General features: G+C 34.1%; 1 protein-coding gene across 2 annotated transcripts in view; it reads right to left on the bottom strand.

Moving 5' to 3' along the window:
* Positions 1 to 124: 124 nt before the first annotated feature.
* DROSHA (drosha ribonuclease III) overlaps positions 125 to 14,089 on the bottom strand; it is a 112,429-nt gene continuing 98,464 nt past the window's right edge. The window contains exons 30-32 of one of the 2 annotated variants that reach the window (XM_068128106.2): positions 2,775 to 2,867; positions 397 to 443; positions 125 to 317 (exon numbers count right to left, since the gene is read on the bottom strand). In XM_068128106.2, the coding sequence (XP_067984207.2) occupies positions 217 to 317; positions 397 to 443; positions 2,775 to 2,867 (241 nt within the window). In that variant the 3' untranslated portion in view covers positions 125 to 216. Of the gene's footprint in view, positions 318 to 396; positions 444 to 2,774; positions 2,868 to 3,024; positions 3,144 to 14,089 lie in introns of those variants that run through there. The other variant, XR_010985965.2, reaches the window with a different exon arrangement.

Raw genomic sequence — 14,089 nt, 5'->3', positions numbered from 1 at the left:
GTATTTTTTTTTTTTCTGACTACATTCCACGAATGATTATTCCAAACACCCCGCTCGAGAAACGACCATGTTCTTTGAGTGGAACGATGATGAGGGAAGGTTTTCACACACAAGGTTTTCCCAATTGATACAACTTAAAATTGCTTTATTTCTTTTTGTAAAAGGTTTGCTGGAATAAATTCCAACACAAGTTAAAAACCAAAAATGGAACAGTGCTCAGGATGTCACCTTTTCCTCTTCGCCCTTCATCTCACGTAGCTCGTGCCTGTACTTCCTCTCGATGAACCGCTTTTGATGAATCATTTGTGGGAAGTTATCTGCAGGCAAACAAAGCAGTCGGACCCCATTTCTCACACCCTTCTACGTCTCCAGAATTGCTCATGCATCGCCACTTACGTTTCTCCAGAGCATCAACTGCTGCCTTCATTTCCGCTTGTTGGATGCTGAGGGGAGGGAATTGTAGGTCATTTTGGTGTACAGAAAATACTTTTTCTGAACTTGATGCTTAACTGCAGCAAACAAATGTAAAACAAAAACAACTACAGCGAAGTCGATGGTGAGTCATCGCAAATCCGCACGCTTCCCACGTAAAGCAAAGTTGAAACGTGACAAAAAGATAATTTTGTTTTTCCGTTTTGACCCCTGTGACACTAAGTCCCCACCCTCTGGGGCCTGAACTGGGGGTAAAAATCCAAAAATCGGTACATGTTTCATGCGTCTGTCCCCCAATGTTGATTGCATATCTACTATATAAGAGAGATGTGTGTCTGTCGCCATATTTCTCAGTTGGCTGAACGGATCTTCGTCAAACTTTCAGAGGTTCATCAGTGTGTATCTGGGAGTGTGATAGGAAAAAAAACATATCTTTTTGGGAGTTTAAAAAAAATCGTTCTGTAGTGCCGAAGCCTTTTAAAATTAATGACAGTTATATACAAGTACACATTCGCATAAATAAATACAAAACAGACATTTGAATTCAAATAAATCAAACTATTCCGGAAGTGTATGAATTTGGTGGTACGGATTCTTCTTCCTGATCGACATCACACTTAACTCAAACGTGAGCCACATTCACCCACCAGCATATATATATGAACCCCCTTCCTCTCCTGCCTCCCCCCCTTCCCCCCTCTCCCTCCCCACCTCCCCCCCCCCCCTGTCCCTCCCCACCTTTCCCCCCTTCTTCCCCCCCTCTACCCCCTTTGCCCCCTCTCTCCCCTTCCCCACCTCCCCTTCCCCACCTCCCCCCTCCCCTCCCCCACCCGGCAACGCCGGGTACTTCTGCTAGTACTGTATATACAAAGTTTAATTAACAAATGTTTTAAAATGTGCCCGTAATTGCATTTTTTTGCTATTTGACGTTTTGACCACCCCAGGGGATGAGGTCAAAAATGATGCTTCTCTTGCACTTTCATGCCATCTGGTGATCCTAACTATCAAGTTTGGTGAATTTATGCTCAACCATTCAGGGGGAGATAGCGTGACAGACGGACTGATTGCAATAGCCCGCTTCTTTTTCAAAAAGTGTGGGATAGATATTAAAAAGAAAAGTCAAATGCATATTCCCCGAAATGCTTTTTTGTCCAACTTTTTTCGCCAAGCAGTCTCTATTATTCGAGGTCTTCGGAACAGGGTAAAAGCCGATTCACCTTTATCCATGGTTATTCCCCACGCTCCACATGAGCCATTGGACCCACAGTTAATTTAGAGTATTAGACTGTCTAGTAGCTCGTCGTGGTTTTTAACAATCACATCACTTGCATGTTACAGTCCAAGGTGTTTAGAGCAGTTTAACCTTCCTCATATGTGCAGCATGATGGAAGAGAATGCTAATGGACTTCCTTTTTAAGGGGTGGTAGGAGAGGGTGCTAATCTAATGTTCAAAGGAAGGGTTTAGACATAGCACGTAGGAAAAGGACAGATCAACAAAGTACGTGTATGTACATATGTATATATACAAACTCTGCCATAATAAAACCAAACAGATAATGGGACACGGGTGAGGTGCAAACTGATAATTGCACGTTCGTTCCGGTATGCCCACCTCTGGCAGGAATCACCAGAGCGAGGTCCAGAGAGTGTATTTGCAGTACTCGGAGCAGTTTGAAACCGATTGCATAAGATGGGTCGTGCGAACATATCGGTCCTGAGCGGGAGTCGTTATCCTGGAGCGTCCACTTCTTGGCACGTCTCTTGATCCAGGGACTTGATGTTTTTTGAGGTCGATCAGTTCTCTCCTCACCATCACGTTAAAGAGCCTTCCAACATGGATTAATGGAAGACCCTGCTTGAAGGTGTTCTATGATTTGATCCCTCTCATTTTCTGACACGTGGCATCGTAATGGGATTGTTAAAGAATAATCGGTGTGTTTTGTGGATGATCCTTGTGGACTTTGAATTTGCTCCAAATTACTCGTCACCTCTATACCCCAAAGGGTCCATGAGTTGTACGTGCTGAAAAATTCTTGGATGGCATTACGTTACGAGGAAACTTGAAATCAGGTGTTCTGCACATCCCTTGTGCCAAAAATGCACTTGGAACGAACGCTGGAGCAGTCTTTCAACAATTACATCATCAGTTTTACATGTTTGGGGTTTTTATGGCAGAGAATATATGTGGGATTTGAGCTTTGGATCCCAGAATAATAAGCTGTGCTCAGATGGAAACAACAACTTTGATTAAACCCCCAAGTGACCATAAGTATAACCTTGCATCAGTATATACTTCCTACTGCCCTTCACGCTCTCCATGCAGCAAGATAAGACAGCCATACCTCTGTCCAGAGCCACAGCCTAACCGTTCCCCCTTGAAGTAGACAGCTGCAGTGTAGAGACGTGCATGCGACGGACCCTGGGTCTGCAGGATCCTGAACAAACACGTGCATCGCGTGACCCTTAACATAACCTAAAAACTCAAATGCTTTGTCCATTCCTGTATTCCATCTTATTTTTTAAGAGAACGTTTCACATGTGAAATTGAACATTTTTCAATATTGCAAAGAACATTTTTCAAATGGCACCAACCCGAAGTGTTTCTGGTTCCTGACATAACGACCTCAACCGTTTAATGTGAACTGCGCAATGCGCAGATAAACGAGCGTAATCAATATCGATGCGATCTGGAGTTATCGAGAGTCGTTCTTCTGCAACACGGAATGAAAAATGTAAAATGAATAAAGTAATGAGCCCTGGTTGTTCGGATCAAAGGCTCAAGGGAAATGCATTTAAATCGATTAAAATAACAACCAATTTGGGACAAAAAAGCGGAAATCTGCCAAATGGTCGGACACAGCTGAAAAGTTTGCAATTTTGTTTGTCCGGGCGATATCTCAGCCATCCTTTGAGCTAAGAAGCTAAGATTTGGACACAAGAGTGAGCAAGTGCTTTGGCAAAACAATATTTTTTGTTTATTGATTAATCAATAAATTGATTAATTTTGATCAATTGATTAATTTTGATTAATCGATTAATTACTTCATTATTATCGATTTATTAAGTACTTATTTATTTCCTTTCTCATCTGGGCAATATCTCGAGCACCTTTTGAGCTGGGAAGCTGATATTCGGACATGACAATGTTCAAGTGATTTGGCTGCAAAGGGTATTTTTGATTTATTGATTAATCGATTAATTATTCGATTAATTACTTAATTTTTTTAAAGCTACAGATTCAGGTGAAAAGGTGGTGGTTTAGGTATTATATTAGCCAATTGATTAATAATTTAATCACTGATTATTTATTGATTTTAATTATTGATCACTAGTAGGTGATAAATGTTGCTTCTGGGACACCTCCGTTTAACATGGGAAATCCCTATCTAATGTCATTTACCCCCCTGTTTTTAAAAAAATCATAAACACCTCTATTTCTCCCTCTATGAACCTATAATCCTTCTCGCCTTATGAACCTATAATCCTTCTCGCCTTATGAACCTATAATCCTTCTCACCTTATGAACCTATAATCCTTCTAGCCTTATGAACCTATGATTTTCTTCCTTTATGAATCTATAATAATCCTTCTAGCCTTATGAACCTATGATCATTCTCACTTCCATGTAATTTTTACCCTATTCCCCCCACTAGCCCCTTAATGTAGTTCCTTAGACCACTCTACTAATGAGCCTATAAATATATTATCTCTTTCTAACTTTTTTAAGAGTTCCATTCTCCTATATAACTCATCCCCATCAAGTATATTTATAAAGTATACAGGTTCCTTAACCTTTTGTTGTGAAAGTATAAAGTGGTATGTTTCACGGAGGGTTCTTGTTTGACCTCCTCCTCTCCCACATACCATTTTAAAATTATAATATTTATTATCCGATTGATAACCATTAAAGTTCTCACTCCACTCTAATATATTTTTCTTCCCACCCTCCATTACCCCACTTAACAAATGAATACGTTTATCCGTCTTGAGAACCTTCTGACCAGTGATTCTCTCAACCTCTTGAATCTGATATTTTTCACATTCGTTATGTTTTCCATTTATATACCAAGGTTGATTACACCTCCACTCTTTAGTCTGGTTGATACTTGGTTCTATCATTTATATAATAGTAAAAAAGGTGGCGGTAGCCCGTTAAAATCCCTAACCCCCCTTTTTAACTTATCACTTATATATATATCTTATCACTTATATATCTTATCACATATATCTTATCACTTATATCTTATCACTTATATCTTATCACTTATATCTTATCACTTATATATCTTATCACTTATATACTTATATAACCATAAGGGAGACTATCAATTCCATTTTCTAAAATAAACCTCTTATCATCAAAAGCCCCCAATGCTTTCTTATGTGTGGGCGGGGTCTGTGTGGGTGTGGTCTGTGTGGGTGTGGTCTGTGTGGGTGTGGTCTGTGTGGGTGGGGTTTGTGGGTGGGGTCTGTGTGGGTGTGGCTTATGATTTTTATTTATTTATTTAATTTTTTTTATTACTACTAATTAAATTAGCTAATCTGGGTGGATGAAAGTATGGATGGTTGTTGTTTAATGAATTATATCAGTTTTGTTTTTTGTAATTCTTGTGAGTAAAATGAACCCAAGATTTCTTCCCAATTCATATCATATAATTTGTAAGTCCAAGGCATAGTATCCATTACATCAACGATTTTGAATAATTCATTAGTCCATCTCTTTGTATAACCTTTCTCAAAATGACTTTTCCATCTGTATATTCTTACAATATCACCAACTTTGAACTTGGGCTTTCTCAAATTAATCTCCTTTTCATATTCTAATTTTGTAAATGTTTCTGATGGTTTTGATTTTGTTGATGAATGAACTGTATTATTGTAATTATCTACAATATCCTGAATAAAATACACCCATTTTTGGGAACTGAGTTGTGTGAATTTTTTATATAATTTCTCTTTTAAAGTACGATTAAAACGCTCAATAACAACTGCTTTTCCTTCATTAAAGGTGCTGTATAATTTAATACCCTCCCCCTTAAGAAATTTCATAAATATTTTGTTATAGAACTCTGTTCCCTCATCGGTCCACAGTTTCTTTGGTTTTCTTTTACTTTTATTAAATATCTGTTGGAAGGCTAACTTCAGAGTATAACCTCTCTTGTTTTTCAAAGGAACAACCCAAGCAAATCTACTCCTCAAATCAATAACGGTTAAAGCATACTTGTATCCCTTATCATTTTTTAGTTCGATTAAATCAGCGGACCATATGTGGTCGGTGTATTTAGAATAAACTTTCCTTCTTTTAAACTTTGTGATTATAGGTTTATGTAATTCATCAGCCAAAAGCTCCTCAGTCTTGATGACATCATGAGAGCCTAATAGTTTTTTGAGGGTGAATAACCAAGGCCAAGTTTCAATTTAGCATTTATCAAATTTCTCACAATAAACCTATCAACTTTCTCTCTCAACGTTGGATTTTGTATCAAAGACAAATTATACAACATTTCTCTGTCGGCTTTATGTTTTTCAGTCAATGTAGTGGTTTTCCCATAAGCAATATCATGCTTCATACACACTTCATCAACCCTATTTGTAGGTTTAGACCAAGGTTTAGGATTGTCAGCCTCATCTAATCTTTTATCCAAGTTTGTTCCTGGGCCACAGAAAGAATACCCTGGAAGGTGTAATTCCCCTGGAATTCCAGTTGTTGTAAATTTGCTACCTGACAAAAACTTTTGTATGTCTCCTCCACTTTTAGGAGAGATGAATTGACACTTTTTAGAGCCACACACTTGACATATTCCTTTTTGATAAACTCTATTATTTTTAGCTTTAACATAAGAGATATTTTTAGATTTAGTTTTCTTTTTACATTTGAGACAATAACTCATATTTATTTATGAGAAAAAGTTCTACATAGTGCCAAAACCTTTTTGGTTTTCAACATATACATTTCTATCTTGATTTTTAAAACATAAAGAATCCTTAGAAATGGCTTCACTCTCTCCTCCATTTATTTACAAATAAAACTAACTAAAGTCAATAACACCAACATCATCAACTATATGTTGTATATCTGCGCTCTGAATTCATTATAGCAAATTTAAAAACCAATAAGTTCGGAAGAGTCATTAATTCTTTATTTTCCTCTTCAGTGCGTTGAGATTTATTTATTTGTCGTAATACCTTCAATCTTTCATTAATCTCAGGAATGGTCATATTTTTATATTTTTCCCCCCTCTCTCTTTCCTCCCTCTCCTCCTCCTCCTTTTTCTCCCTTTCCTCCCTCTCCTCCTTCTCCTTTTTCTCCCTTTCATCCTTCTCCTCCTTCTCCTTTTCCTCCCTCTCCTCCTTCTCCCTTTCCCCCTTCTCCTCCTCCTCTCTTTCCTCCTTCTCTTCTTCAACTCCTTCCTCCTTCTCTTCTTCAACTCCTTCCTCATCCCTTGCTACCCTTGAGTTTGAACCCCAAAGAATATTATACATATACTCATCTGGATTTTGAGATATTCTTGTATCTATAATTATTTTTCTCATAATAGGATACCAATAAGATTTGTTGACGATTTCTAAAAGAGTTTTATATTTCATAACTTTGAGAAGTTCATTTTTATTTAATATTTTAAACAAGTCTCTATTTGTGGGTTTAACAATATCAGTATAAGGCCAGTTTTTAATGACAAAATTCCCATGTATATGCTCCAAATCATAAGGTATGTAATACCGAGCACCCTTTTCTTGTAGGTATCCTTGAATACAAAAATTATAATTCTCTTGTAGTCTTCTTCCTGCCATTTATGTATCAGAAATATATGTGAGATTAATATTATGACAGGTAATACCACCCCATCTTCCCACTACCAAATCGGTTTGTATTCCTCGGCTTTCTATCCTTATCTCATTACCTTCCTTCTTTGTCATGCGAACCATCGCTATACTATCATATATTTTTCTTTTCTTAAAATCACGTATTTGTTGTTTGCTAATTGTACTTCCACATAAATCCTTATCTTCACCAAGTGGATAATATTCTTCTTTACGAGACTGATTTAAATCATGTAGGTCTTCTATGTTTATTGAAAAAGACCAATTATACCCTAAATCAGGCATATCATACCCCCATTTATTAATTCGCATATTAACTAAATGTCCTTCTTTATAAAATTCAATTGTAAGCAGGTAGTTAAATTCAATGAGGAAAGGTGTATGGTCAGTATAACCAGGTGTTGTGGTTGTAAATTTTACTTGTTTAACAAAACGTGCTGTTTTCTTTAAAAATATATATTGTGATAAATCACTTAATCTAATTAAGTCATTCGCATCTGTAGGGTTTGGATAATTGATTAATTTATAAGTATTCTTCATATTAATATTTTTACTTACACTATATTTTTGTCGTTCAGCCTGTGCCTTTGTATAATAATTTGATAAATCAATATCCTGAGAGGATTTTCCAAAGATAGAACCATCTTTTCCAACATAAGTCATTTATATTAGATTAAAAATGATATCATAAAAATTTTCATTATTGTTGAGTTTAAATAATACATATAAACATAATTGACCACAACATTTAGAATTAATTTCTTGAACTTGAAATGTTTGATAAACACCATTCTGTAAGAATTGTATTACTTCAACAGGTGGTGGCATACCATAACTATCAAAATAATATTTATCCTGACTATTATGAATACAAACCCAATGAGAACCATTCTGTGTGTCTAAATTCATAATAATATTCATTGTATTCTTAGACAACTTTTTTAATTCATCTCTCATACAAATAACCACATTATCAATTTTTAGTGTTTTACAATACTTAGCTAGTTCTATATTTGACGTTGTATTCTTTCCAAATTGTTTAAACCATTTATCCATTTATTTATGAGAAAGATACAATCCATTACCCCGTTTAGTTAGTTTAACACCCGCTTGAGCGATAGAGGAAAGCATATCTCCAACTAACAATCTAGCTTTATCAGGTAGACTTTCAAGTTTTTGAGCAAAATCTACAATTACACCACTTCCACTAATTTGTTTCTCCAACTCCTTGTTATGTCTTTCCAATTCTTTTTGAGCTTTTAGTTGTGCCTTCCTTTCGTTAGCAGTTTTTATCGCTGCTGAAATACCACCAGTCAATGCTCCCGCCGCACTTAAACCAGCAAATAAAGGAATTAGAAATGGGAGAAATCCTCCTCTTGACTCGTCTATTGAATATTTCTTTAACATAGGTTTTGTCATTTTAATTTTAAGTGATCCAGCATCATTTAGTGTTTTCACCTGCTCTCTTGTGAGTAAAACATCAATTCTTACTGCTCCTTTTCTTTGAAATGTATTAACATTAATAATACAAGGCTTTTGATTTTGAATACAAGATGTTAATTTATCAAGATTGATTTGATTAACATATACCCCTACCATTTATTTATGAGAAAAAACCTATGTGATATTAATCATAACACCATTATCTGTATTAATCTGTAATTCTGTTTCCTCCAAAAGCAAACAATAAGCATCAACTTCTTCATTCTCTCCTCTTTCAATGTATAGAGAAGTATCCACTCTATTAGACTTTATAGTTTCCTTTTGAGAACTCAGGTCAATTGTGTAGATTGTATAAAGTTTTTGAAACGCAACCATATCCAAAATAGGTTCATTATTACCGTTGCTTTCACACACCTTTTGGTAAGACTTGTAGGCTTCCGCATAATCATTTTTTTCCCAATCAATTTCCAATCTATCTCGCGGATAAAATGTTCCATCAAGAGAAACCCGAAGTTGTTTCACCTTAGCATTATCACTCAGCGCATTATTCTTATTAGTACCCTCCTCTCCATCTGGTTTTTTAAAAATGAGCCAGAGGTATCGTGGCTTTCCTTCAAGAACACCCAAATTCCAAGTGTAGGTAGTGTGTTCCAGTTTAACGTGTTGACATCTTCTTTTAAGGTATGATACATTTAGCGGTTTCTTTGAGTTAAGTCTTCTATTTAACATCTCTTCCGTTTTAAGATTAGGAGTATATTCACTGATATACCAACACAAATCATTAATAACAAATTTATTATTTTCTCCAAAAGTATTTTCATCCCCAAAAAGCAACCTATTTACATTATCATTCCTTTGGAGTTGAAATCTAATTTTAAGGCCATACAAAACTTTATCATAATCACAAAATCCAAATATACCTTTCAGAGGTACTGCTACCGTAAAACTATTCTCTGCTTTTGTATCATCATTATACATTGACTTCCTTTGACTATAACCAGGGTCAGCATTTGTTCCCGTTGACATATCAGGAATAAAACCTTCAACAGCTCCCTTACCCATTCTATCACTAAACGAATATAGTGTAAATTTCATCATTTCAGATATAGCAGAGACATAATCAACCGCTTCAACCTCTTGTGTTCCAATATACAGGCGGACACTATCAAACATTTTCCAGAAGAAATCATTTACGAGTGTAGCATTAGTATTATTCGCAGCCTTAGTGAATTTAAATTTACACAGCAAGAAACTATCAGCTATATTCAAGTAAGTTTGTTGATTATTTATTTCAAAACTTTTTGTTCCGTTTGAATTCCAGTCTGTTCCTGTTATAGCATTTACCTTAAAATAGTCTTCCTTTTTAGTAGAGTTTGAAATGATAATCGTATCATCCAAATCATAGATACTATCAATCGCTTCCATACTTGTATTTATATAGCATTAAAATCGTTGAAACCCTGACCCAAGTATTTTAATGATTTTTTGTCGTTCTTGTGAAGATAGTTGAGTTTTACCTTTTTTAATTTCTTTGATTGCTTGTAATTTATGAGACTCCTTTTGAGCATCTTTTATACTCTTTATAGCACCCGCAACTGAGCCCATGGCTGAAGCAGTTGAACCAATTAGGTCTTTATGTTTAAGGATGGTTGAACCAATACCCATTAGAGTATCAATTATCCCATCTCCTTTATTTCTAAATTGATGTCCCACACCCCGTTGTCTCTTTGGTTTATAGTATCCTCTCCCAAGAAACATACCTTCACCCTTATAGTATGGTGAAAGGAACATCCCATCCCCTGTAATTATTTTATATTTTCCCAACTCGTGTTTTCTCACAATAACCATTATTTATTTATTGAAAAACTTCACGTAGGTGAATTCTGATGGATATAATTTCATCATTAAAGGATATCATACGATTATCTTGGTCGGTTATCCTAAAATTTACTCTGTATATGGTTTTTCCTGACACAGGTAAATAGACAAGATTTTTTGGTTCCATATTAAATTTATAACCAATCGGGGTTGAGTATGCGCTGAATGAAAATATTGTATTTGTTCTTATTCCATCGTTATAAGCACCATCAATCAAATCACAATGAATTAATACTGAATTTATACCGGAGGATATTTGAATGACATTATCACTGTAAAACGTCCCGTTAGTTTCAATCTTTTTAGAAGAGAACCCCAATAGCTCTCTGAACGAATTTTCAATCGTGAAATCAACTTTATAATTATTTTTAAGTTTAATAGTTGATTTTGAAGTGTGTTTTTGAATATCTATTACAATATTTTTTGGTTCATCACCTTTTTCTTTCATAAGGCGAGAGACTTCTGAAGATATTTGAGAAATCTCGTAAGCACCGGGTGAAACGGTTATAGTTTTATATCCACTTCCTGGATTATAACTAAACTTGTTGTTTTTCTCTGTGATATTAAAAAGGGTATTGTAAGTCTCCATTGACAACAAAGAAGCCTCATATTCTTTTTTGGGGTCAAGTTGTAGTGGGTAAGGGAATGAAGCTGTGTAATCACTCGTTGTGAAATTAAAACTAAGAATTGTGCTTCTCATCTTATTTAATATCTAATAAAATATCTTTGTATTGACATTTATTAATTATTTTCATATTCATCAACTGATCTAAAATGGCGGATGCTTCATTAAAACAATTGTTGTTTCCAGCCTTCTTACTACCTAACAACAATAATAACCTATTAACTAATTGTGATGGGTCATTTGGAAGAAAACTAACACCCGAACCAAGCTTACTTAAAGCATCAATAATATGTTTCTCCTTCTCATTCTTCTTACTTTTACCAGCAACAGAAACTCCATAATCAAGTGCGTTTAGCAACTCAATATACTCTCTATCTTCCTCTCTTTCCATATCAAGCGGTTCATCAAAATAAGGTGAATTAGAATGTCCATCTTTTGTTAGAAGAAACATTAATCTTGGGGTTAATTCAACATTTGGTTGGTCAGAACTTAAGAACACCAATTTATCATTAAATATCAATAACTTTTCTTTCACAAGATGGAACTGTGCTGGTTCTTCTGTTGGAATGAGACCTGCTCTGGTTTTTGAACCCTTCAAATATTCATTGTTTTGAAGAGCTTCTACAATATAATTGGAAAGTTTATTTACCTTCTCAAGATGCCGAAATAATCCTTCATCATCATATTCTAATTCTCCAAGTTCTTGCTCTGTCATTTGACTAAAATCTTTGAGCATTTGAAATTTTTTTGGAGTAAATTCTACCATGGGAACTGTAGGTGAAATCGTTTGTTGAGTTTTTAAAAGTGGTTTAAAAAATTTCTCTTGTTTTCTTTCAAAGGCTTCTTCACCAGTTAGTTTCTGTCTCCTTTTCTTCTTTATGTCTTCCTGTTGCTTTACAACTTTTGAAACCAACTCTTGATGTTCTTTAAACTTTCTTACTCTTTCTTCGGTATTCATTTTCTGTATTTATTTATTGAAAAATATCATTTAGTATCTCATCTTGTTTCACAACAATATATTTATATTTTCCGATCGTGTGTTTCATATTATTTTCAAATTCCTTCTTACTACGTAATGTAGAACAATTATCTCTCCAAAAATTATTTGTATCTATTGAATTTAACTTAAATAAAATAAAAGTATTAGCATTGTTTCTTATTGAGCGCCGAGGGAGTTGAAAATATGACTGACTAAGATAAATACAATTACAAGAAGAATGTCTCCCTCTTGTATAGTAGCTATCCATTACTGTTTGGTTTCTCTCATTAACACAATCATCAAAGATAACGAGGTTCTTTTTTGATTTATCTAAATCTTGAGGTGAAGGTATATCATCCGTATTATCACTGAGAATACAAGTTATGGGTTTTAGTTTTGATTTTGATTTCTGTGTATCACAAAATAATTGTATTATATCATCAATATTATAATCATTTAGTTTGTTTTGAAGTTTAAATAAACCGATAATGTCTTCCTTTTTAAGACCCGCATTAAAACCCTGTGAGAGTAGTTGATACTCAGGTTGAAAACTTGACTTTGTAAAAATTATTAAATTATCATAATCTAAAAAATTAGGACTAAGGAGCATCTTTAAAAGTAAACAGGTTTTTCCACATCCGCTTGAACCGACTATTAGACATCTCAATGAATTTGGAAGATTTTTATGGTTATTAAATTTTATCTTATTTTCCCAAACAGGTAAAAAATCATTCATTTATATATTTGGAAAACAAGTCATCTAACTTTTTTTGAGTTTTTTGAGAAACTCTATATTTTATCCTGAGTTCAGGTTTAATTTCAAAATAATCCATTATTTTGTTTATATAGTATCTTGTATTAACATTTCCATTAAAATTATTTTGAATAATAAATATCATTAAACCCTTATACATTTCCTCAATACAAATAGTCTCTTCCCTTGTAAGAAATGGTGTATTATCACCATAATACTTAACATTCATCTCTCTTATTAATCTTGTAAAGTAATTCATTTTTGGTTCTAATTTAAAAGAGTTATATATTTTTCTATATTTTTTATTATCATTAATTAGAAGATAATCACAGAAAATACATTGTTTATATGCTTCTGATTCTGTATTAAGCCCCACTCTACCACAAGCCGGACAATTCTCTAATTTATCATATGGAGAGTCTGGAAATTCTAAATATCCTTCAGAATTTATCATATTTATATAGTAAAATTATACTTAAAACAAAGTGCCTTTTTTAGAGGCTTTTTTAAAGATGAAACTGTGCTTAAAGTAAACACCTTTGAGCTTTTCAACTCGTTTTATGTATATAACTTTACTTAAAGTAAAACACCTTTGAGCTTTTCAACTCGTTTTATGTATATAACTTTACTTAAAGTAAAACACCTTTGAGCTTTTCAACTCGTTTTATGTATATAACTTTACTTAAAGTAAAACACCTTTGAGCTTTTCAACTCGTTTTATGTATATAACTTTACTTAAAGTAAACGCAAATTTAATAGCTAATAAATACAATGTTTCAAAACACAAAAGACAAATTTCAATCAATCTCTACTTCGGTGGAAGATATAGAAAAATATGTTAAAGATGTTAAATTGAACAAAGATAAATATGGAAATTTTTGGATTAAACCCATAATGGAGAATAACATGTGTCCTTTTATTAAATTTACGGGACAAGCTATGTTAATTAATAACTCTATTAAAGTAAATTTGGCAAAAGTTTCTCCACTACTACTAACAATTTACTCAAAGCTTGAAAAGGTCATTGATAAAGAAGCTTTGAAAATGAATGATAAGACCATCAACGATTCTAGAGGAAACATTTGTATATTCTTTAATAGACCCAAAGATGTGGGTGAAATTAATAATATGAATATTAGTGGTGAACTATCATTCC

This window comes from Myxine glutinosa, chromosome 9, assembly GCF_964187855.1.
Source record: "Myxine glutinosa chromosome 9, kmMyxGlut1.1, whole genome shotgun sequence".
NCBI classification, from domain to species: Eukaryota; Metazoa; Chordata; class Myxini; order Myxiniformes; family Myxinidae; genus Myxine; species Myxine glutinosa.
This window is presented reverse-complemented; position numbering and strand designations above follow the sequence as displayed.